Genomic DNA, 27,386 nt, shown 5'->3' on the forward strand with positions numbered 1-27,386 from the left:
TGTGTTCAGGGCGAGTGCTGTTTTCAATTAGTACATTGTTAGGTGGTTAGCGTAATCATTGCTTGCTTATATATTTGACAGCGGAAACAGAAAATTAACCGTAATTGTGAACCTGCATTGTACAGGCTACCAAAACGTGGCATAACGTGCTCGCGCGTGGGTGGTCTTTCATTATTGCACCAAAAACACAAGCAGAAATCCATGCATTTATTCAGATTGTAGCATCATAGAAATTCGATTCGGCTGCTTTGCCGAATTGTACAATAAATCTAGCTTTGTGACGAATTACTTAGTCACGAAGCGCATTCCTTTGTAAGTGGTGGGTGCAATGACTGGAAATGGCGATTGCGTCGCTCACCCTAATTGGACCCCTCAGATGCCGCTTTCAACGCTGATTGCGGCATCTGACATTAATATTAAAGTGTAAAATAAATAAAAAATTTACTAAATCGTACTTAGCCCCGCCGCCATCTTGATTAAAGATCCAGAGCGAAATGTTGCCCGGCCCGTGATGACGTCACCACATCGGGCGGCGTGGTGATGTCATACATCCCCGTGCACGGGATCTTCAATCAAGATGAAGGCGGATGGCTTTTCGTGGTGAGTATGATTTTTTTTTATTTCTTACCCCCATTTCAGGGAAAATAGATTTGTTACCACGAGGCATAAGGAAATTCAACTTTGCGGCGAATCGAATCAAAGCGGACTTCAATTCGCTCAACACTAATCATTGCGGCAGATTTGCTAAAGCAATTTCTGTGACTACCCTATTCATGTGAATGAGACTTGTAGAAATCCTGAGTCTGCCACATGAGAATAAACCCATAAAGGAACGTTCGCACAGGATGCATAAAGAAGCAGACAAGTCCATGACATATCTATGGCAAAATTCAAATTGTACGAGCCCCATGTGGATTTTGCTGCAGAACTGCCGCAGATTGCACCCTATGCATTGCAATGGGTGAAATCCATGGTGGAAACCCAGAAGATTCATGGACATGCTGCAGATTTAAAATCAAAATGCGTTTGATGTGTATGCCTTTGCGTAAGGGCTCATGCACGCAAACGTTGTTTTTGTCCTCATCTGATCCGCATTTTGTGCAGGTCGGATGCGGACCCGTTGACTTCAAAGGTGCGGCAAAAGATGCAGATAGCACACAGTGCGCTGTCCGCATCCGTATGTCCATTCCGTGGCATCTGCAAAAATATAGAACATGTCCTATTCTTGTCCACATTACAAACAAGGATAGGACTGTTCTATTATGGCTCGGATGTGTAACACCCCAGAGTTGTGTTACGAAACTCTTTTACCCCGCTACAATCTCTTAAGAGCATCTACATTGTCATCTAATGTAATTTTACCTAATATCCTCACAAATGTGCATTGAAAGCCTTGTTAATTGTATGTTGCTGTAATTTCCATGTTCACCAGCAGGTGGCAGCAATGCGTTAGCAAGGAGTTAAGTCAGTTTAGCATATCTAGGCTGGAATAGTTCATTCCAGTTTAGCTCCCCCCCTATGAGAAAAGTGGGCTGCGCCCATATCCTGCCTCATGGGGAGGGAAGGAAGTTAAGTTAGTGTGCCAGCCACCCCGGCTAGGGGAAGGCTGTGCGTGTAGGAGCTCCCAGATATAGGGATCCAAGCCAGGATCTTGTCTCGGCTGAGACAATCGATCATCATCCCCAGCCTGAGCCCTTCAGCCTCAGCTGGAAGAAGCAAGCAGACAACTCCAGTTCCAGGAAGAACCATACCCTGTGACGATAACTGTGAGTAAAATCCAGAGTCCCCAGACAGCAGAAGATAGACAGTGCAGAAGCCAAATTCCTGCCACAGTTTAGAGCTACAAAGCAGACGTCCTTTCCTGCAAAGCTCCTTGCACATGAGAGAGCAGAAGCATAAATTCCTGCCAACCATTGCCAATACCTGCTGGGACCTAAGACTAAAGCTTTATCTTGCTTGGATGAAAGCTACTCTAAGTCAAGACTATTTTGAACTTTACCCAAGGTCTGAATCTCAATTTCTGCTGCAAATTCCTCTATTACTCCTACTAGCACTACACTCAATGTATTGCAAGTGAGCCAGGAGTCCAGCCGTACCCAGGTAGGAGACACCGTTGACACCATTATCACTACCATACAGAGACATTACACCACTCTGGCATTCCTAACATTGGGCATGAGTTACAACACCTTAGAGGGCCCTGTGATTGTACCCTGCGCACGCTGCAATTGACATCACAAACAAAACTATAGATTATCACCTACACCTGACCCAGCCATTGCATAATTTGGCGTCAGAGTGCATACCCCGGTCCAGGTTATTGCAGATGCTACGTTCTGCAAAATGCAGAACACACACGGTCGGTATCCGTGTTTAGTGCATCTGCAATTTGCGGACCGCAAAACAAGTAATGGTCGTGTGAAAGAGCCCTAAAGCATCCCTCCAGCTCAAGACAAAACACAAATCACATGCACGCGGCCGTAAGTGTTTTGCGATCCAGAAATCACGGATTCACAAAACATAGATCGCGGCTGACTGCATGCCACCGTTTATTTTTGAACTTCTGTAGAAATGTCCTATCCTTGTCCACAAAACAACAATAAGACATGTTCTATTTTTTTTGAGGAGCAGCCGAACGGATGTGCAGATACGGACAGCACACAGTATGCTGTCCACATCTATTGTGGCCCCTTTGAAATGAATGGCAAACGCATGGCGGTGTGCATGACCCCTAACTAGGGAATGAACAGAATACATAGATAGTGACCTCCAGTTAATGTGAATTTTTTTCCCTTGAACTGAAGAGTTGACTTAAATGTCCTCCGCTTTTGCTGCTACTGTAAAATGCTGCAGATTTCATACCTGCAATTTTGCAGAGGAAAATCCACTAGGTGTCTTCCCCGTTTGAATTTACCCAAAGTTCTTTTTTTTCTGCAGTTTCTTTTTGTGTGGCATGTTCTTGGTTTTAAGTATTTTCTCATATTACTGTCCCTATTGGGGTATAATTCACAGGTAGTGGTTGAGATGTGTTAAAACCACACTGGGAGAAACCGTAGTGCGTTTTCATTGCAGTTTTTGATGCAGTTGCGTTTTTTTTTTACAGATGAAACTATTACTTAACATTTTTAACCTGAAAAAACTGCAAACAAATTGTAAACCATCTCAAAAGTGCATAAAGGTTTTCCTCAACCGGTATGTGTGAATACACCCTCAGAATTAAGACCAGTAAAAGAGAAAAAACATCAACAATTTGTAAAAGCGTTCAAAATGTTTTATGATCTACTGACGGGATAGATCTTTTGGGATGCCCATTGATCCTAAGGATGGACAGGCGGCAGGTTGTGATCCAGTTTGCTGAGGGAAATTATGACGTGCATGCACATTCTCTTGCCATTGATATTAATGGTGGTTTCAGGAATGTCTGGCTGTCAGCTTAAAGGGGTTATCCGATATCTAAAGTATCCCCCCCAATACCAGGACCCCCCAGGCGACGGGGGGAGCAGCCAATAGCAGGCCACGACGGGGACGAGCCCCCTTGAGCAGGTAAGTATAATCCATACAAGGGGCCCGGACATGGGGGGGGGATTTTAGATATCGGATAACCCCCTTAAACTTATTTGTTTCAATGAGAGACATGTTGGACCAGTGTTTAAATCAGTGGGGGTCAGACTTACACCAATCAATATTTTATCATATCCAATATTAATATAGATCATATAACATTAAAGGGGTTTTCCGAGATTTTCATACTCTGTGGGGGTCTGATACCTGGGACCCGCGATGATCAGCTGTTCGAGAAGGCACCATTGCTCCTGTGAGCGCCACGACCTTCTCTCTGCTTTTCCTAGGCCAAGTGACGACATGTTCATTGGTCACAAGGCCGAGGAGCAGCTCAGCCCCATAGAAGTGAATGAGGATGAGCTGCAATACCGAGCACAGCCACAATACAGTGTACGGCGTTGTGCTTGTTAAGCTGCGAGAAAGCCACAGTGTTCACAGGACAGAGTAAAAAGGCCCTCTCAAACAGCTGTTCAGCAGGGGTCCCAGGTGTCGAACCCCCACCCATAAATTACTGATGATGACCTATCTTGAGGATAGGTCATCACAATGAAAATCTTGGAAAACCCTTTTAAAATCTATGGGGTTCTAATTTGAACACTTTTATAACTATAAAATCAAATTCAATCCTCAATTGAATTCTAGTCTGAGGTATTGGATTAAAGTACTTTGGTCCACCAGAAGAAAAGTTTCCGGGCATCATTCTTCAGATCTACAGAATATTAAGGCATCATAAATGCTATGGTTTAGTCTACATGAGTGAATTATTGGATTTTAGATGGGTAATTTATGAAATAAATCAAAAATAGTTTTCAACCCCAGAGGGAAGTGATTTGTTCCATGTCATCGTCAGACGGGGTTGTCTTCTTCTCTGTGCCATGGAGCCTGCTATTGCTGGGCTGCATTATCACACCACAACCAAGGATAACTGCACAGTCCTCTCGCACGATCCTCTCATGGACAGTCCATCCCTGTAGTTTTATGAAAGTAGACAGGTTGTGATTTCATCATGCAGGCAGCCCTTCTGCTATTATGTCCATGAAATATGGCAAAATGGTTCAATATGGATCCACTCTTTTGTTATCCAAATTGCTCCAGAGTCTCACTCAATGCAGCAATTTGGACATTATATATACTGTAAAACAGATAAAGAGAGGTGACGCACTGGATTCAAAGCAGATTATGGTAGAGGTGCTCTCAGTAAAAAGGAATCACCCTTCCTTTGATAAAATGTGCAAATGAAAAAAGATACTGGGCACTCTCTGGAATAAAAGGAACCTCACAATTTATTATCAATAGGACATATAAACATATAGACAATTCATTTAATACCATTAAAACACCATAACATAAAATCCGGATAAATATAATAAAATATGAAATATAAAACAAAATTCCTATTAATCTAAAAAATATTTAGGAATAAGACCGCCTCTGATTATTCGGGGATAAAAAGTCTTTTAAATAAATGTTCCTCCAACTTTGAGTTTGGGTATACTGTAGAAATATTCTTTAGGGTATTGATAGCCCAAATATAACTTCTCCTCCGCGGAGGAGAAGTTATATTTGGGCTATCAATACCCTAAAGAATATTTCTACAGTATACCCAAACTCAAAGTTGGAGGAACATTTATTTAAAAGACTTTTTATCCCCGAATAATCAGAGGCGGTCTTATTCCTAAATATTTTTTAGATTAATAGGAATTTTGTTTTATATTTCATATTTTATTATATTTATCCGGATTTTATGTTATGGTGTTTTAATGGTATTAAATGAATTGTCTATATGTTTATATGTCCTATTGATAATAAATTGTGAGGTTCCTTTTATTCCAGAGAGTGCCCAGTATCTTTTTTCATTATATATACTGTATTAATGATTGTCTCAACCAAGCTAAAGGTTTTTACATGGAGTAATGACAACGTGTTAATATTAACATTCATTTTTAAATAAGTAGCATCACAAAGACAACCCCTTTTAGGTATGGGCTACTGCTTAGATCGACTGATCCCTGTTGGTCCCCAGGAATCAGCTGTTATCACTGGGTGAATAAAGCTACATAAGACATGTCTGACTCTACATCCCCCTTGCAGCAAATACAAGTTATGTTGGTCATACTAACTAATAGTCAAACATGTAAAAAAGTGGAAGCCCCTTTATAGAAAAGCTTACTGTTCCAGCTCATAGAAGGGAGGTCCATATGTCCTTGTCCACCTTCCTCTACAATGTCCTATTATGGTGTTTAGGAAACATGTCCTTATGGACTACGTTGTAACTTTTTAGTTAAATGAATTGATGCTATAAAGATAATGGGTAAGGCTACTTTCACACTCGCGTTTTGGCTTTCCGTTTCTGAGATCCGTTCAGGGCTCTCACTAGCGGTCCAAAACTGATCAGTTTTGCCCTAATGCATTCTGAATGGATAAGGATCTGCTCAGAATGCATCAGTTTGCCTCCGTTCAGTGTCCATTCAGGTCTGGAGGCGGACACCAAAACGCTGCCTGCAGCGTTTTTCTGTCCGTCCTGGGATGCAATAGAAAACGGATCCGTCCCCCATTGATTGTCAATGGAGTTCATGACGGATCCGTCTTGGCTATAGAAGACATAATACAACCGGATCCGTTCATGACGGATGCATGCGGTTGTATTATTGTAACGACAGTATGAAGGATCCGCAAAAAAGTAGCCTAAAACAGGATACAGATACCACTAAAGACACTGAAGATTGTCATTAGTTGCTTCGTTAGAGCCCAGTTTCCAGTAGCTTATTTAATATGTACTTTTTGGTAAATTTCCATTTTTCCGAGAGTATATAGGATATTTTAGTACTGTTTTTTTTCATTTTTTGCTGGCATGCATCATCTGAATAGTTCATAGCTGAAGCTTGTTTCATTACAACATCTCCTGGCTTCATAACCCAAGGCACATTGTGCATGTGCACTTTCAAGCTGGATTTATTGTACATGTTCAGTGGTTAAAGGTCTAATTGGACTCGTAGAAATGTAGATTTGAGGCTCACACCAGAAGTTTACATTCTGAAATAATTACGGTCCATAAAACAAAGTCAAATGTGTAGAAATCATAAATGTGCTTATTTTGGGCGCATGGAAATAGAGTATGGGCTGGTGCTTATGTGAAATTATATTAAATATTTGTCTGATTAATGTGTTTTTGAGTACAAAAAGACCTGAAATAATTAAAGTGGAAAGTTCACTTTTGAACACAATTTTAAACTTTATATATCAGTATGATAAAAAAGTTTAGAATTTTTTTTTTAAATATTTTGCTTTACTTATCTACTGTATATTATACAACCGAAGGCTACAAGAATAATTCAACATGGCTAACCAAAAGCTTTTAATATGTACCTTAACTGAGAGTCCAATATGCAAATCAGACACTAAACCATAAGGGCTTACTGCAAAATGTGAGTTCAGAAGTAAGCAGAATTTTACATAACTGAATATAAATTCATCATATACAAATTTGCTTAATGTTTTATGAAGAATTCATTTAAATGTAAAATGAAACATATGAACTTGTTCTTTCTTTATTTTCTTGGATTTCCTGTAGCTCCATAATATAGAGCCATAGGCCCTCCGTGTTACTAGTCTTCCATAACCACTCCAGCTGGGATAATGCTACGGCTACCACTAGGTTCTACATCAGAGCCTGCCTCAAGGCCAGATGGACTTGGATGCTAGGGACCCAGGTGGAGATAGGGAGGCCCCAAAGAGCAGACAAGGGATTAATCCAGAGACAAGCCACAATCAGAATACCAGAAAAATCTGTATAAAATATTTTAGTAGATGAGTGGTTAATCCAGAAAAAAAGCCATGGTCAGTACAGATCTAGAATTCAGGTACAGATCTACAGAGCCGGGACACTATACATAACGACCAGCAGCTAGTCTGACTGAGTACCAGACTTAAAGCGGTATTCCAGTTATAGAAAGTTATTCCTTATCCATAGGATAGGGGATAACTATCAGATTGTTTGGTCTCCTACTGCTGGGACCCCCACCGATCATGAGAACAGGGCCACGTACCCCGTGGAGCCCTGCTGAAATGGAAGAGGTGTTGCTGGTCAGAAAAGCATGCAACTGCTTTTTTAATTTCTATGGGAATGCTCGACATAGCCAAGTACAGTGTTCGGCTATCTCCAGCGCCTGTAGAGATTAATGAAGCGACTGCACGCTTTTCCGACCAGCCTCTCCGTCTATTTTAGGGAGCTCCACGGGGTACAAGTTCCCCGTTTTCGTAATCGGTGGGGGTCCCAGCAGTGGGATCTCCATCAATCTGATAGTTATCCCCTATCCTGTGAATAGGGAATGACTTTCTATAACCAAAATATCCCTTTAAATCCCCCACCTAGCTCTGTGATTGGACACTGAGCCAGGAACCTGATTGGCTTGGCTTCCAGCTTCACTGGTAGGTCGAACAGCTGGGGCTTCACTGGTCTGCATGGCAAACCTCCCAGCATAGCCATGCAAAGAACTCCTGACAGTCCACAAACTGTAACATTTAACCATTTTAGCCCTGGAGAGTTTTGCATTTTTGCATTTTCATTTTTCACTCCCTGCATTTCCAGGGCCATAACTTTTTTATTTTTCTGTTCACATAGCCATATGAGGGCTTGTTTTTTGCATGTGATGTAGTGGGGGCTGGAAAAAAAATTCCAAATGGGGTGAAATTAGGGGGAAAAAATGCAATTCCACAAAAATTTTATGGGTTTTGTTTTTATAGCGTTCTCTATATGGTAAAACTGACCTGTTACTTTCATTCATTTTTAATACTGAAAAAAATATGAACCTTGAAAATAAAAATTCTTGTCATTGCCATATTCTGAACCCTATACCTTTTTTGTAGTACAGAGATGGGGCTCATTTTTTGTGGGGCAATCTGTACTTTTCATTGATAACATTTTGGGGTGCACATAACTTTTTGATCACTTTTATAAATTTTTGGTGGGAGGTGAAACAACCAAAAAACAGTGAATAGGCCATTTTGATTATTTTTTTCCCCCTTTTGCTGTTTGCCGTATGGGATAAATATTTTTATATAATAATAGTATGAGTTTTTTTATTGTTTACATATTTTAATTTATATTTTGTGGAAAGGGGGGTGACTTGACTTTTTATATTTTTTTATTTTTAAAAACCTTAATTTTTTTAACACTTTTTAAAAGTTTCCATACAGACCTTTAACAAGAAATCATTAGATGCATTAGCATTGAAGTGTATGAGAAATACACTACGTTCCTATGGAGCCCTGCCACAGGAAGGGGATCAATAGAAACTAATGTGCGGCAGCGTCTGTTCATTCAGGAGTACAGAAAATGCTGCACAATGCATCTTGTTTTTTTCTCCCTCAGATGCCGTGGTCACGTTTGACCACGGCATCTAAAGGTTTAAAAGTTCGCAATTGGCGTTACCACCGGTCGCACACAGTAGTTCCGGGCGCTTGTCATCTTTAAAGTCCTGGCCAGCAGCATACATGTACGGCACTGGTCAGGAAGGGATTAATCAAAAGATTCCAAAGGATTACCAAGGATATACAAGTATTCAAACTAGTTATTAGGCTTAGGCCTAGTTCACACAAACGTTTTTTTTTGCGAGTGTACGGGCCGTTTTTTTGTGTTCCGTATACGGTCCGTATATGGAACCAATAATTTCAATGGTTCCGCATTAAAAACGGAATGTGTTCCGTAAGCATTCCGTTTCCGAATTTCCGTTTTTCCGTTCCGTTGAAAGATAGAACATGTCCTATTATTGCCCGCAAATCACGTTCCATGGCTCCATTCAAGTCAATGGGTCCGCAAAAAAAACGGAACACATATGGAAATGCATCCGTATGTCTTCCGTATCTGTTCTGTTTTTGCTGAACCATCTATTGAAAATGTTATGCCCAGCCCAATTTTTTCTATGTAATTACTGTATACTGTACATGGCATACGGAAAAACGGAACGGAAAAACAGAAAGGAAACGGAAACACAACGGAACTCAAAAACGGAACAACGGATCCGTGAAAAACGGACCACAAAAAACTATAAAAACCATACGTTCGTGTGAACTATTCCCGTTCGTGTGATATTCCCATCTTGTCAATGTGGTCACAAATCAAGTAAAAAAGGAGCAATGGGGCAGCTCTGTAGTGAAGTACAGTCTACTACATAGTAGATGGATGCTGTCTGCTCCTGGAGCCAGATCAGTAGGGATCCAGGGTGTCTGACCCCGCCAATCAGCTAGTGACAGGCCATCACTTAATAAAATGATGGCAATCCCTTTAAAATCAGATACAACTTCTCCTATAATTTGAAGCCACTTCTGGTTGTGGCTTAAAAAATTGCATAACAAAACTGTATATAACTGGCTACAACTTATCATACACTGAAACCCATAGTAGACACGGCAACATAAGGCAGCATAAAAAGTGCCTGTGACTCTGTAGTAAAATACGGCCTAAGGCCTCATGCCAGCCGGACATATTGCAGCCTGCAAATAGCGGGTCCGCAATTGATGGGCACTGGCCGATTGTGCACTGCACTACTTTTTTAAAGTTGGATGCAGATCGTGGACCCTATTCAAGTGAATGGGCCCTGCATCCGCATACAGTGGCCCTGCAGTCGATGCCCATGCATTGCGGACCTCGGCACAGGCCCAGCCGGCACACGTTCGTGGGGCATACCATACCAAGTATTTATAGGTACTAGAAGCTCTTCATATTGCTCAACAGACATTTACAACCTTGTACGTTCTTACCCTTTGTCAGATATCTCCCCAAGAAGACGGCTTCAGTCAGAATTACAGTTCTGTGCCCTTGGGAAGACTGGCAAGGTCACAAAGGGACAATTAATGAACCATTGGACTGTGACTGAAATAGCCGCCAGATGTTAGAGAATCGCCGGTTTGAAGATCTAAAATGGTATTTCAGCTAAATAAAATAAAAAAATATGGTAATAAAAAATAATTTCTTGACTTGTTTCTCAGTTATATCTCTTACGCTCAATGCTGGGTACCAACCAAGCTATCCAATACTGCAGAGTTGCCACTCAGCCTTCACAGGGTCCTGAATGGCAAATGTACCTTGGTATTCCACAATGCAGCACCCATCCAAGGCCCTGAGGCTAGGGCTACATGGTGCTCTTGGGTATGCCAGTTGTCGCGTGACTAAAGATCGCAGTGTAGCACAGCAGCCACAGAAATGAACGGGTTCACAGTCCGATTCTCAAGTTTGCTGCGACTGTAACCCCAGAATCGCCAAAAATCCAGCAGGGTTGGATTTTTATATGAAACATGCGCGGAAATCATGCGTGCTGCGCTGCAACGCCATTTATTTCTATGGCTGTACTGCTACACTACTACAATATGTAGCCTTATGTGCGACTGAGCTAATATCATATATGGAAAAGCCTGACTGATGCAGCTCTGTGGACAAGCCCTCACCGGCAACCCTCAACATGTTCATCAGCCAACCCAAGTTTCCACTAGCTACGTGAGAACAATGGCCCTGACTGTCTGATGTCCTCTGTTCTTGTGTCCCAGCAGAAGCTTACGTCAGCCAGCCAGGCAATGTTTGTGAGCTCTGATAGATAATCTACAGAAATGGAAATTCTAGGGTTAAGCACTTTATGGTTCTGGGCTTTTTTTTTTTTTTGATCCAAAATAATCGCTTACATTTATTAGATTTTTTCCCTGACAGCAGAGACTGCAGAGATTTGGTACAGAGTGTGCACCAGCTAGTGGAAGAATCCCTCTTCTACATCTCCAGCATGGCATGGAGCCAGGGCCGAGCACTGCAGATGTAGGCGGCTCGATGCATGTTTATGTAACACACAAGTAATGCTCAGTTGCACTGCAGAGGCGCAGCAAAGGCGAGCAGCAGAGAATGGCGGCTCTAGAAGTTACGCTAACAACTGTAGCTGTTCTTAACCCTTATCAAACCACTATCCTTATAATGCAGAACTGAAAAAAGCTGACGTATATCACTTTTTTTTGTTTGCTGTTAATTTCCATCAAAAAATGAATCTTTTTAATTTCCATCCCATAGACATGCTGTGTAGAAATAGGGAAAATAGGGTCATCGCCTGGTGCTAATTTACGCCAACCTTTTCCCCAAAGAGGGAACACAATGGAGCACTGCTTGTATATTCCTCTATCCCCTATCACTAGGGGCAGATTTCACATTTCTGGGGCCCCAAGCAAATCTATGTCTGGGGGATTCACCAAGCTAAGCTCTGTCCTGTCACACCCCCACACCTCGCCCTATCAGCCCCCTAGGCCTCGCTCTCAGCCTGGCCACCATAGCTGGGAAGTAGCAAAGCCGGTCAGCACTCGCTCAATGCACGCTGCACGGGAAAAGGAGCCACCTCCACAGTCAACATGTAGTAATGAATCCCAGCAGCTGTGTCTTTGCAAATTCAGTTTATTCCAGAATATATCATGTCCTACAACCAGGACGCGTTTCGGCAAAGATGCCTTTATCAACAGGGCCCCCTTCCCCTCTTGGCCATTGTGCATCTGAACTGGTTGCGCTGGCTGTATATCCGTCCTGATGTCATATTTTTGTTTTTCAGCCAACTGCTTGTTGACAGCAGAGGGCCCCTAATCTCTGGAGGCCTTCGAGCATTTGATTGGTTTGCACGGTGGTAGAGTCAGCCCCTGTCTATTACTTGTAGAAGAGTAAACACGATCTCCTGCCGGCAAACGAGTCAGTATGGGGAGAAGCTATGGCATTGGCAATCACTCCTCCCCATACTCTGGAGGAGATCGCTACATGTAAATGTCTCCTCCACCAGCGATCAGCAGATTGTCGGGATGTAACGCTTCCACCCCAACAATCTGCTGTAATATCATCCTGTGTAAAGGGACCTTTAGGTGGTGTAACCATTCTTTGCTGATGTTGCAGTATCTGAAGAGGGTGGGGGGGAACACTTTTGGAGGTTCACACCAACCATGGGCAAGTGGAATAAGACCAGCGAGATGATGTCGACACACGACTGCTGCAGGCAATCACTGACCTTGGTCAGCGATTGGCTGCAGTGGTCACGTGTTGTGGAAATTATGTCATCTCTGGAGTCAAGTAAACAAAGCCCGGCAGGGATGGCCAGGACGCCACCGCTGGATCTAATTGGTAACTAATGCTTATTTTATTATCTTATTGCATGCCCGCCATTTCCCTGTTTTATTTTGAAATTGGACAACTACTAGAAAGAATATATTATGCTTTCAATTATGCATTATCACATGCAACATCTGTCATTCGACGTTCAATATATTCATTACCAAATTGGCTTCTAGGTGTCAAGGGCATACCTACTGTAAAGGTAGAGCATGCTGCTGGTATAGAACCCTTGGAGAGGGGATCCCAGCCCTGGTTGGCCGGATTCTCTTCGCTACTTGGTGGCAAAACCCTGTGCAGGACTCCCCTTTACAGAGAAACTGAATAGTCTGGCCCAAGTCTCAAAGAGCGAGTGTAGAGGGGGAAACAAACACATTGTAATGAATGAAAGAATTGGGGAACCATAACTGGGGGCCAATGCTGATCTTTGTAATAGGTCTCCTGTCCTCTGTGTACAAAATACCAGTACTAGGTATATTTTACCTTGCCAGATATGTCATGTACTCTTTCTGCTCTCCCTGGCAATCAATTAGTGTGGGAAGTCAACCTTCCCCTTTTATCCTTCTTACTGTGTCTTGACTAGTGTTGATCACGAATATTCGAATTTCGAATTTTTATCGCGAATATAGGTAATTCGAAAATTCGCGAAAATTTCGAATATAGTTATATATATTCGTAATTTCGGGGAAAAAAATGTTTTTTTTTTTGTTTTTTTTTTATCAGTACACATGATCCCTCACTGCTTCTAGCTTGTGGGCCAATAAGAAGGCTGCAATATACTTGACTTTAGGAGTAGTAGTGTTTGCAAATTTTGCTCTATATTCGTTTTTTTTAATATTCGCTATATTGCTATATATTCTTTTTTTTAGAATATTACGAACATTCAAAAAAACTAAGTTATAGCAATATAGAGAATATTCGAAAAAAATCGACTAGAGCAATTTAGCTAATATAGTGCTATAATCTTCTTTGTCTAATAGTTGTAAGTCGAAAAATTTGCAATAAAAAATTCGAATACGAAAATTTGCAAATTCGAAAATTTGCATATTACACAATCATTACCTTTCCGATTTTTTGAGTAAAAAAAGAAATCGTGAATTTTCGACGAATATTCTACAAAATATTCGTGAAATATTGCGAATTAGAATATGACCCCTGCCGCTCATCACTAGTCTTGACTGGATCTATGTGGAAGAGAGGTCCAAAGCATCACCAAAGTTACTGTAAAATACATGGAGAATATACAGCATAAGGGAGGCCTGCCTCACAAAATATCTCTCTTATGTTATTGTGATCCACAATAAATCATTGAAAAATGTATCTAGACGCGCACTGGACGGTTCATACATATTGGACTTCTATAGTGGAACCCATGCAGAAGATAGCATGCCTCAACCTTACTTGGCGCACAAGATACCTATTTGGATATACCGTTTGACTGAATCTATGTCCATAGCTGAGGAGCTGTGTGTGTGCTGTAAAACACCTGGACATAGTCCCTTTTAGAGGCTGCAAAGGTAAGACCAAAGTGTGTGGCAATGCAAAATAGCATAAACAGGAATGCAAATGCCGTATACATTTACGCCTGTGTGGTCTCTAACATTTCACTCTTTAGCGCTTGTGAAACTTTAGAGTCCAGCACAAAATGAAATGGTCATCAGCCCAGATGTTAAACCACAGGTTGCATAAAAGCCAAACCATATGATACATATGTGTATAACACATGAATAATGCAGTTGGACATTTCAAGAACACATTTAAGACATTTATGATAGTCCGTCCCCCCCCCCAGCCCCCAAGGCATGTAGATTAGTCATGACATAGCTGAAGCAAAAAGTGACTGCACACCATTTATTCCCCTTTTCTCATAGAACTCCTTAGTACATTTTAGTGATTTTAGTGATTTTGGCAGCTGTCCACCAACATATATCACCATACAATGGATGTGGTAGAACCCAATCTGGCAAAGGGTCAACTATGTGTTTTGTCAAGGACTCTGCAGCTAAGGGCTCTCAGGCTTACTTCCTCCAAGAAGTCAATACTCAATAGTCCTCTCTTTGACAAACTGGGTACACTGGGCAAAGCTTGCAATGTATACCTCGGACAGAAGTCTGTGAGATAGAGATGAGTGAATCGATGTGTTAGAAATCAAAATTCGACCAGAATTATTTTTTTTTATTGAATTTGGTAGATTCAAAATTTCTTCAGGTAGAATCGGACCAAAATGGATTTTTAGGAAATTCACTTCTCTCTCCTGCGACGTATCCCACTTTAAAGGCATTTATAAGTATCCCCCATAGGTTCTAATTGTAAAGAAAACGCATACAGTACAGTATGGTTTTACTGTATACCTAAAAAAAGGTATTAGGCCAAAAAGGCGCTCTTTTGTCATTGTCCGAGTTGTCCTATGTATATACTTGGTATATATCCTGGAAGCTTTTCCAGACAGAAGCGTAGGACCATACTGTGATGTGAACAGGACCCAATATATGGAAAACACCACACTTAGAGTCAAACTTCAACACTGCATAATGAATAATACAGTCAGCTAATTACATTCATTTCTATAATAATCTCCTAAATCTTCCATCTCTTTAATTCGTCCCACAGAACACCCACAACATTACAAACACAGCCAATTCTCGGTGGTCTTACTGTATTCTGAGCAGCGACAAACAACATCACGCTCAGGTTACTCCCCAGCACAACAACAATACGTAGCAAATGTATTCATGAATCCCCTCCCTCCATCTGCAAAAAAAACACTGATAAAAGCCAAATTCTTGATCTCGCTTTGCATAATATTCACTTGAAATATTAAACATGCTCCATTTCTCAGATGAACGTTTAGGTAGAAGGTGCACCAAGCCGGACCCTCTCCTGCATTATCATTTTCCCAGTATTAGAAAAGGAACATGGCAGTTGGGGGTCTTGTTACAGATTTTGCATCAAGGTACAGGACTCAAATTACTGTAAGTCTCTGACTATGAACATGCAAATAATAACATAAGGATGAACAGGAACTCAGGTGTCAGATGGATTGTGAAGTGGGCCTGTCACGTTTCCGTTTTTAAGCATATTGCTCTACTGAAAAACTGTTTTCGGTCCTGCACCTTTTTACAAGTTTTGTTGATCGTGGTCCTACTTTAGAAAAACTTGATTAACTATCTGTAAATTTGGTGGACACTGTATAAATGTCACATGTCAAGACAAACATTCTTTTATAAAATCAAGTATTTCAAGTGTAACTTTCTTTCTTTTTCTTTTTGTAATGTATAGGGGCAGTGATACAACAATAGAGATGTCCCGAACTATTCGCCGGCGAACAGTTCCCGGCGAACATAGCTTGTTCGCGTTCGCCGCGGCGGGCGAACATATGCGATGTTCGGTCCGCCCCCTATACATCATCATTGAGCAAACTTTGACCCTGTACCTCACAGTCAGCAGACACATTCCAGCCAATCAGCAGCATACCCTCCCTCCCAGACCCTCCCACCTCCTATCAAAAAGCTAGGACAGCATCCATCTTAGATTCATTCTGAAGCTGCAGTGTCACAAATTTGCTAAGTTGTAATCGCAATGCGATTAATACAGGTTATATTAATCGCATTGCGAATTCAACTTAGATCTGGGTTCCTAATGGTTGTATTGCTAGAATATAACAAAGATTGAGAATATAGTTCTATATTCGTTATATTCGTCAATTCTAGCAATACAACCATTAGGAACTTAGCTCTAAGTTGAATTCGCAATGCGATTAATGCAGGTTATATTAATCGCATTGCGAATTCAACTTACCACACTCTGCGTCAACTACGTAATTTTCCATGGGAGTTTTGCCATGGATCCCCCTCCGACATGCCACAGTCCAGGTGTTAGTCCCCTTGAAACAACTTTTCCATCACTATTGTGGCCAGAAAGAGTGGGTTTTAAAATTCGCCTGTCTATTGAAGTCTATGGCGGTTCGCCCGTTCGCGAACATTTAAAGAAGTCCGCGTTCGCCGTTCGTGAACGGAAAATTTTATGTTCGCGACATCTCTATACAACAACTGTTACACTTCTTTGTGGTACCACCAGAGGAGAAATGAAGCATAACTAACCCTCAGGACTGTGAGTTAACCCAATGTGTTGTTACTGGATTTAGAGGGCTAAACTAGTGGGTGAAGACTATAGGATTTGGGGGGAGATTTCTCTTCCCTCTATACTAGGGATTTGACATTAAAAAGTCACAACCTGTTTTGTAACCAGATTCAGTCTCAACTGGCATTTTTATGCCGTCAGTTTCCGGAAAGGGGGCATAGCAAAGGCAAGGTTTGGGTGGGGTAATTGGCCTAAATGATGACTGAAATCTATGCTAGCTACGATCTGGAGTAGCAGCTTTCAGTGTAGGGCACAAACTGCTGGAAGAGGCATTTCATTTATGACAAGCACATACCGGTCTTGATAAATCAGGGCCTTAGTGTTTTTTCATCTTAAAATGCTCCTCATGATGGGAGTATGGACTTTGCACAGGTGATCCACATGTCCCCCTCATCCCCTCCCGAGTAATCTCTGAGGCACCCTGGCCGTTTAAGAGAATGTGTCATCTGTAAATGACCTATTGTTTAATCAAGTTTTTATATTAAAACATATTTTTGAAAGTGAACTCTGGCTGAGCTATTTTCTTGAGATATTTTCTTGAGATAGGAGCAGGTCCCAGAGGTGGGACTCGCACCTTTTTGGACAGTAATGGCATACCCTATCGATATGTCATAAATATCCACATAGGACAACCAGCCTTATGGTCTTTACTACAATGTTGATGATCTTCTAAGGAAAAATAATTCAGGTAATGGCAAAATGCTTTTGCATACATGGTGTGATCAGCATACATTTCCATGATAAAACATGAGATCCTTCATCTTCTCACAGGGAAATCTTCATGCCTACACCTACTTGAAGAGGTAGATGAGGATCAACAGAAGCTGGTAAAGCCATACACAACTGATCTGTGTGAAGTGGGTCACGTATTCTGCACTTGTTACATTAAATCTAATTGCATCAAAATATCAGTCTTTGTATAATATGCCGCGTTCTTATGGCGATCATTTCAAAGGGAGAACTTGTCTCCCTTTCATATCAGTGTCGGCATTTTACATATTTCCACTTTGAAATTGACTTCAAAGAAACCTCAGCCTAAGAAGTCCAATTCAAAGTCCGGTCTGCCCAGGGTCCCGTTCTCCCTAACCTCTTGTGTTCCAGCCCCCTGTTTGCCACATAAATGCCTGAGACATCATAAACATACTGACACCCACAGTAAACCCTGGATAGAGCGACCAGCTGCCTTCTCCATTCACTACACCATTAATGTCCTTCCCCTATGTTTGACAGACCTCCAGTCTTTGTATGCTCTCCTTTGCTCTACATTATATTATGGCTACTGCAATTACTATTCATTAGGTCATTTTTGGAAATTCATTACAAGGCCAGAATGCATGAAGTGGTGAAATTAACCAAAAACCATTAGCTTGTAGTACTTCAGTACCAGGACTTGAGTATCAGGACATGTGTTTTATTTGGCTATACATTAACGAGGCAACATTGAGTGTTTCCATGTAAAGCAGATAGCTGCAAGCTCCATAGTCGCCTAGAAGTACATTCAGGAGGCAAGACCAAGCCACAATCTTCATCTAGCCCAATAATGACTCTCCTATTCCTGTATCTGTATCAAAAAGTTCCCATATACACATAGTGTGAGGTCAATAATAAGGGCCTGTTTGCATGAGCCGATACAGAGAGTATTGATCGGGAAGGGATGGTGCATTCCTTCTGCTACAATCCTTCATCCCTATGCAGATTCATAGTTTGTTGGCAGCTTGTCCTTTTTTACCCAGGGTGATGTGCTGCGGACAGACGATGATTTTATGTGCCACATAAACGATCGGGAGCAGCACCCTTATACAGGCCAACTATTGGAAACGAGCCTTTGTGGCAGCATTCATTCTCAATAATTGGTCCGATTCTCGGCCCATGTAAATAGGACTTTAGGTTTTTAATGATACCCTTTAGGGTACGGCTACATGGCCACACTGGGCGCACGACACCTGTCCTGGCCAGGATCTCAGGGGCATTGCAGAGCAGCAGTGATCCCATAGAGATGAATTGTACTGCAGTGCAACTTGCATGTTTGCGAAAAAAATTCAGCTGAATAGGTCATCAGCATAAAACAGGTGGGAACCCCTTTAAGTTACTGTCATTGCAGGTTAAGGGGTTATCCAGCCTTCTAAAGTTGATGATTTATTACTGGGGTAGACAATCAATATTAGATCAGTGAGGGTCCAACTCTGGATACCTCCACCTATCAAATATTGGAAGTGGAGAGCATTGCGGCCTCATGGATCTGGATGGATTTCGCACTCAGAGTGCCGTACTTTAGTAATGGCTATTCTGGGTATTGCAGCTTCGTTCCATTCAAGCTGTAATACCCAGATTAGCCACTATTAAAAGTCAGAACCAGAATAATAATAATAATGGCCTAGCCTAAGGATAAACCATCAATTCTAAAGGTCTGGATAAACCCTTTCAGGCAGAACACCAGTCCCTGCATATTGCTCATACATCCCAGATTTCAGCACAATGTGTAAAACAAGGAACTATTAGGCGATATTATACTGCATGTGACCAGATTCCTACTCGACGCTATAAACACCTACTACAAACTGCTTGGGGAGATACTCTGGTATATTTTTCATGGGCTCCTAAGCCTGACCTGAGGAGGTGATGATTTACTATACCTTCCACTGACGCTGTATACCTCCATAAACTATGCGCAGTACAACAAAAGAATATGGGGCTTGGCGGAGGGAACAAAAGCCTTTGTTAGAGGCATCTGGCCCTCCTATGTCCACATTGTAAAAACCACGCTGAAACATTTTATCTGCCACACATAAATATTCCTTCTACTAGATTGTCGGCTAGGGGTTAATTTCATTTGACCTAAGATTTCTATGCAGTAGAGGAGGAGGCATCTGCGTGACGGTGTTAGGGTCAATTCACGATTCATTGTAGGAGATTGCTAGCCCCGTTTATCCTTGAGGCCTGATGGATGGATGACATGCAGACCCTCAGCAAAGCTTTATAAGCTATACAACTGTTGTAAGAGCCTATAACATAGCGCTATATACAATGCCCGGTTTCCAGGACTATACGGGATTCCTACTATTTGAATTGACACATCCATCTCTTTATTGGCAGGCCCAGATGTTCACCATTGTTTTAGTGCATTGCCAAAACCAGGATCAATGATCCTGCTGAAAACTCATGGTTCTTCTAAATGACCCACAGCTGAGCTTCAGTTTACAACGTTACGATGATATCTGTTCCAATGCAATACCCTGTATGAAGCAGGGGGTGCAATACTAATGAGCCACGTGAAAACCTGGACATTTCTATAAGGACCTTTGATGACCATGGGATGGACCATGTGACGAGTGCAATGACGTCATCAAAGGTCATTTAGCCAGGTCCTGAAGAAAGTAGAAAGAAGAGGAGATCCGCTACGTGACCAAGTGGATGGGGTGAGTTAAATTTGTTTATTATTTTTAACCCCTCAATGGACATTTTACTGAGCATTCTGTATTAAGAATGCTATTATTTTCCCTTATAGCCATGTTATAAGGGAAAATAATAAAGATCGGGTCCCCATCCCGATCGTCTCCTAGCAACCATGCGTGAAAATCACACTGCATCCGCACTTGCTTGCGATTTTCACGCAGCCCCATTCACTTCTATGGGGCCTGCGTTGCATGAAAAACGCACAATATAGAGCTTGCTGCGATTTTCACGCAACGCACAAGTGATGTGTGAAAATCACTGCTCATGTGCACAGCCCCATTGAAGTGAATGGGTCCGGATTCAGTGCGGGTGCAATGTGTTCACCTCACGCATTGCACCCGCGCGGAATTCTCGCCCGTGTGAAAGGGGCCTAACAGTTTTTGTAATGCATAGATTGTTTTTGAAAGTCCATGTTTTAGATACTATAGAAGGCCAACTACCCACATACAGCATATAGACGTGAGGGAGTAGACAATATCAGGACCTGACATTAAATACTTGAATTCATCAAGACAAGACAATTCATGAGCAAATTTTCTCGGTGTTCCTCTGTTATGCCTCCTGTATTTATGACAAAACTGACAACTGGGCTGTACCATTCCCCTTGTGAAAGAAGTGTGTCCCCTTCCTTTCTGACACTGGCAGCATTGGACACTTTCCGACTGCATATGGACGCACCCCCAACTGCATATGGACGCACATCCAACTGGTAACACACAATTGCCAATTTATTTATACATTTCTAGGCGGAATAATATAACACAACAGCACAGAGTTATAAGAAAAGAAGCTCCAGAATTCTTATTTCATGAGGAATAGAAGTATGTACTAAAGTGGATATGTCAGCAGTGGTGACTAGTGTTGAGCGAATCGAAGTATCCGAAGTGGCCTTCGATCCGAATTTCAGGGAAAATTAGATTCGCCGTGAAGCTGAATCTCCTTGTGCTTCATGGTAATGAATCAATTTTCCCTGAAATGGCGGCGAAAAAAAATCATACTCATACATTTTTTTCACAGATTAACCCTTGTAAGTCCAATTTTTTTAAATCTCAGATGCCACGCTCAGTGATGAACGCGGCATCTGAGGGGTTCAATGACGGAGGGGTGGCGCAATCGCCGTTCCGCGTCATTGTGCTCGTTACTCATAAAGAAAATACGCTTCATGACAAAGTAATTCGCCACAAAGCAAACTTCTTTGTGAAATTTGGTGAAGCAGCCAAATAAAAGTTTTTCAAAACTTCGCTCATCTCTAGTGGTGACCGATCATCTTTAAAGGGGTTATCTGGGAATTAATGTTGATGACCTATCCTCTGCATAGGTGACCAATATCAGATAGGTGGGGTCCGACACCTGGGACCACTGCCGATCAGCTGTTAGAAGAGGCTGGCCCTCTTCCTTGGCCTACTGACGTCACCATATTTATTGGTCACATGGCCTAATCACGGCCATTGAAGTGAATGGGGATGAGCTGCAGTACCAAGCAATGCCACTATGCAGTGTACGGCGCTGTGCTTGGTAAGCTGCCAGGAGGCGGCTGCACTCACCAAACCTCTAGTGAACGTGGCGGCTTCCACTGTTACCGGGCCAAAGACACTGTTAATATAGGATTCTCAGATATGTTCAAGGTGACTGAAATATATGTAACTGATCCCCTGTAGTTTTTACTCCGTATTGTATTAACCTATAACCAATGTTCGGTATATGAATACTGGACTCTACACTAAAAGCATGTATGGCTCTATAGAAATGGAGGAATGCATCAAGAGTTTGAAGAACAAATTTTTGTTTGTTCAAAGCTGCTCATTTTATGTCTCTTATTTCGGGATATCTCCAGCCAAGAGGAATGTGGCATCAGAAAATGACCTATTGTTTAAATCGTGTTAAACATATTTTTAAAGAATTTTTGGTGACGTTTTTAATTTATCATGTGACTATCTATATAAAACAAACATAAAATCCTGCAGTTTTCGCACTGTAAACTGAGTCTAATAATAGCGCTACGTCTTGGTCTGTACAGATCACTTTACCGCAGTTATCTGCTTATCATTACAGATAGGATTATAATGACAGACATCACCTCTAAATAGATAACACCGGATTCTCCATTCACAATACCCAATATCACAACTTATCTACATAGAGCTTCTCTAGAAAACGCTCCTATAACACACCATTGGGGAGCTTTATCAAAATTGGTACAAAGGAAAATTGGTTTAGTTGCCCATAGCAACCAATCAGCTTTCACCTTTAATTTTTCAGGGCTCCTTTGAAAAATTAAAATTTCAATCTGATTGGTGCTATAGGCAACTACGCCAGTTTTCCTTTGCATCAGTTTTGATAAATCTCTACAAAAAATATGTACGAATGTATATATTTCCATGCTCATTATAGAACCAACTCAACTAATAGATTACTAGAAAAAAAAAACTTACGTTTTTCAAGTTCCCCATTAAAAACATAATTTTATTAAATCCACTGAAAAATTTACAATCCAATATATTAGAGATCCAATATTATGCTGACCATAAAAACCAGCAGGACGGCCGTATACAAATACTGTTGTTAGACTGCAATAGATTGGGCATATATTTCATACTTCACAGGGCATTGTGCAATTAATAGTACAGGGTGGCCCATAAAAAAGTAGCCTGCCGTCAATATCTCCAAATGAAACTGCCTAATCGTAAATCTTGCCCATAGCAACCAATCAGAGCTCAGCTTTTATTTTTTCAGAGCCCTGTAGGACCTGAAAGCTGATCTCTGATTGGTTGCTATGGACAACTAAGGCAGATCTACTATTAGGCAGGTTGATTTGGAGATATTAACGGCAGGCTACTTTTTCGCAGACCATCCTGTACAATTAATTGCACTATGCCCTGTGAAGTATGAAATGTATGACCAATCTATTACAGGATGAAATAGGTCGAATAACACACCATATACATCTCAAATAAGGTCCCTCCCATCTACTGTGTCCATGGCCCATGGTGGCTGCTGTAAAGCAAATCTCTAAACGCTGTTAACAGCTCAAGCAAGATGGACGCCCCCGTAATCATGTTCAGGAAATAGAATTTAAAAATCTGCAGTCAGAAAGTGAATACAGATTAGGAAAAAAAGGATATACGTGGCTGTCAGGTTTTAACGGGCAGATAAACTTTTTACGACACATTCCCTTTAAGGAAGGACCCATTTGAATGCTGGATGTAGGGCCCATTGAATTGTATGTCCCCCATACAGGTGCACGCCTCACATATAGACTGTTTTGCAGTCGACTATGCTTTTCAGTAAAAAAATGGATGCCAAAAGGACACGTTTTGGGCGTACACTAGTTCAGTTCAAGCCTACAGATGCATTCGGCCTGTTTGATGGGAACACTCCCAAAGCAAGCGATAAAGGCGTAGTAAAAACAAGATGTGACGTAAGCTTCACACATATCATAGCCACCACTTCAATTCAGGTGGTGTCCTAATACCTCCAGAAACATCTATGGTCCTCCACATTAGGCCATGAGCTGTATTTACAGACCATCCATTTACTAATCCTGAGTGATCATAATGGTCCCAATCCGGTAGCTTGTAACCAGTATAATTCTGTATAACGCTACCCCTGCCAGCCCATGCACCATTGTGCATCCAGATGGAAGTTCTCTGAAGGACAGGGATAAGTGCGGGCAGACTCCATGACTTTGGGTTGATTTGATTTACTGCAGGAAACAGAAATGCTGACTAGTCCTTTACGGCAAACCACACCCTACGCTTTATGGATGCTCTAATGGACTTAAACATTGCACTTTCATGCTCCAAACACTTGATTGATCTGATTCCAACACGGGGACTGGAAATTTATCTCCATAGAAGGTCTTCAGAGACACTCCAATACCACTGCATTATATGGTACTGTTATACATGCACTGGACTAGCACTGTATATTGTAATACTGTATGTATGTGATGTACCACATAGACGGTACTTTCTTTCTTTTACATTTTCCATTATTCTCTCTCCGTACAATAAACAATTTAGTGACTCATTTACTAGAATTTGTAACCGCAACGTGGACACCATCTTTCGAAGGGTCAGCATTGAGATAATGTAGATCACTCAGCCTGTTAATGGCCCTCTATGACTATGGGTAGGATGGAGTTTTATTGTGCATTGTCTGTAGGCCTCATATATAATCCCTCAACCCCCGGCATATGATCAAAGCTCTGCTGGAAAGACAAAGGCATTACACACCACAGTGTATACCCTTTCAGTCCTCTCCTCTATACTGAGGGGGGGGGGGGGGGCTTATGGTAATAGAGAAAATGCCTGAAGAATGGAAGAAGACTCTTTAAATCTCCTCTGTGACCCTGACACGCGTTACTGCTATTGTCATTCTGCTTTAAAGGCTATGGTTAGGGGGGCACAGTGTGAACAGCGGCCATGTGCTGCAGGGTTAGGTTGCAGAGGGGCAATACGGGAACACTTTATACTTTAACCAGATGTGTGCTTTTGCGAAACAAATTTGGGGGGGAAATTATCTGGATGTTTATTAGTAGCTGGAAAGCAAAACTATATCCAACAGCCATATAGTGAAAGGGATTTGGGCAGGAGTCACTTTCATTACTTGGAGCTGTCCAGAGGACAACTGCTGAAGCTTATGGAATACCCAACATCTCTTAGCATGGTACTAGACACGTGCATGCCTGCTTTACTATACATCCCAATAAGACATGAAGAACATTAACACTTAAATCAGTGGCCCCAATGTCTATAACAATCTTCAGTATGAATACATGCTTACAGTGGTCATCCACAAATCTATTCAATCTAGCATGTTCCTTGAAATCCCAATGATGTGCCAACACTTGTCTCTCCCATGCTATTTTCTGCCTGGTCAATAATCACCTGGATCATAAATGGTAAGGGCACTGAGAAGACAATGGCCGATCCACCACAATGATCAGCCAAGGTTGACAGTTTTGTCACATATCCCCCATCACTGCTATCAAAGCAGTTTTTGGAGATTTCATGTAGAGGGAGTGCATTCAGCATCGAGCAGTAGCATATGATGAAACCTAGGAGCATCCCCATCGATGACTGTACCTGGAGCCTCTCTATTATGTCACATATAACAATAGGAATTGGTTTCCTACGATAGGTTGTAGATTTAACGGCGCACGCAAAAAGGAAGCCAAGTGGTGTGATGCCGTATGTGCTACAACGGCGGGAGGGGGGCAGACACATTTACTGCAGCAAATCTACATGTCATTGGGGGAGCTCATGCATCATTGCTCTCAGTAAATTAGGATTATCTGTCCTTCAGGGAATATCACAAAGGATCATAAAAGGAAAAAAAAAAGGAAAAACCTATAGGTGCAAACGACCGGCCTGGATCTGTGGCCTCCTGGTCAATATTTATTCATTGCCTGTGATGAGAAGAAGGAGGCTGCTGGGCCTCGTCTACTGAACTGGAGGACAAGGTCTCCCCACTGCCTACACAATCCTCTATAGGAACATGCATTTTAATTGCCCTTTGTCCCAGGCAGAGACTCTGACACCAACATAAATGCAGGAGAAAATCCTTAATCTTATAGACGTTGCCTGAAATAAATTATTTAGCAACAGTGTCAGAAAAATTTTACGTCAACCGCATACAAGTGCGATTGTATTGTCATGGTGAAGAATTTAGAATGAGGTCACAGCAGTGGTGGAATAGCGCAGGCCACTGATTATTTCTATATATATATATATATATATATAAAATGGTATATATATATATGGGAACACTATATTAACATGACGTACAGATTATGCTATGCCGTATGTATCGTAAGTGCTAACTTTATAGACATATACGTGCAGATTAATGCCACCATATATATATATATATATATATATATATATATATATATATATATATATGAATAGATAGATAGATACAGAAGAGCGGCTATTTGCATTATGTAAGACCATGCATAACATATTCCAGTAAGATGTTTAATGGCAAACATGGGGACTGAAGCTCTAAGCCATAGAAGTAGGGATCAGATGCTTGAAAATCCCATGAAGAAGACTGACATGTGTGGAAGGCACACACACACCTCCTGCATCATCTCTGCAGTAGTCCATACCAGTGTGAAATGTGTTTCTGCTTTCACGCCATGCTTCGGCTGGATCTACACATGTGAAATCAACATACAGCCATCCATCTGTCATATGTAGAAATGATACCTTTTTCTTACGATCCCTGGAGCGTTTCCTGTGCCTCCTTTTCTCCTTAGTTTCCTCCTCTGTATTAATTTCCAGATCCCTGTTCTTCTTCAACTGGGATGCTGCATGAGCCATTGTGAGAGAGAATATCCCATGAAACAAGGGCCCCTTGAAAAAAGGTGGAATGCCCTTATGCACCTTCTATCCAGCTTGACAGGGAAGACTCCAACAAATGAAGAGCAGTAAAACCCAGTACGCAGGCTCAGGATGAAGATGAGGAAGCGTGTAAATATCCAGTGCTCACATCCCTTCCTCTACCTCCCAGTACCTGGAGCGTTCCCAGTCATTGTCATGCATAAGTGCAGGGAGAAGGACAGCTGAAGCAGAGTGTGCTGGTTGACTGCTGTATCCCCCTGCTACCAGCTGGAAGTGTCTAAGTGATCCCAGTAAAGGGGGATTGCTCCGAAGGATGCTCTATGCAGAGGAATAGTCATGTGGGGCCGCACATGCAAAGACCCAGCATCACAATCTGCTTCCCAATCCAGGAGCTGGAAGCTAAAACATGCACTTGGTCATCAGCCTAGGACCAAAATGTGTCCTTGTATAAATCTCTGAACCTAAGAGGCAGAGCACCCTCCCACTGTCATAGAGCTGCTGATGATACGGGGGGGAAATATAGAGCAAAGAATAAGGAAATCTATTGAGTCACACAGTCCCTGAGCTGCATTATGCAGAGCACAATGTGACGGGAGGGTCTTATTAACACTGAGTGTGTGTTTGGGAGGCTGCCCCCCTCCAGAAGGACAACAAATTCATAGAGGGAGGTGGAATAAAGCCTTTTTTTTTGTCTCGGAAGAATGTATATAAAAACATCCAGTGTAACAGTCCTGCAGAGGAAAAACTGAGCTCTGATAGCAGGG

General features: G+C 41.8%; 1 protein-coding gene across 8 annotated transcripts in view; it reads right to left on the reverse strand.

Moving 5' to 3' along the window:
- ANK3 (ankyrin 3) overlaps positions 1-27,386 on the reverse strand; it is a 753,651-nt gene that overhangs the window by 328,878 nt on the left and 397,387 nt on the right. Inside the window, exon 1 of one of the 8 annotated variants that reach the window (XM_040437293.1) lies at positions 26,488-26,601. The exons of the other annotated variants lie outside the window; for them this stretch is intronic. Coding sequence (XP_040293227.1) covers positions 26,488-26,601 — 114 coding nt within the window. Of the gene's footprint in view, positions 1-26,487; positions 26,602-27,386 lie in introns of those variants that run through there. 8 annotated transcript variants of the gene reach the window in all.

This window comes from Bufo bufo, chromosome 6, assembly GCF_905171765.1.
Source record: "Bufo bufo chromosome 6, aBufBuf1.1, whole genome shotgun sequence".
In the NCBI taxonomy this organism is placed as follows: Eukaryota; Metazoa; Chordata; class Amphibia; order Anura; family Bufonidae; genus Bufo; species Bufo bufo.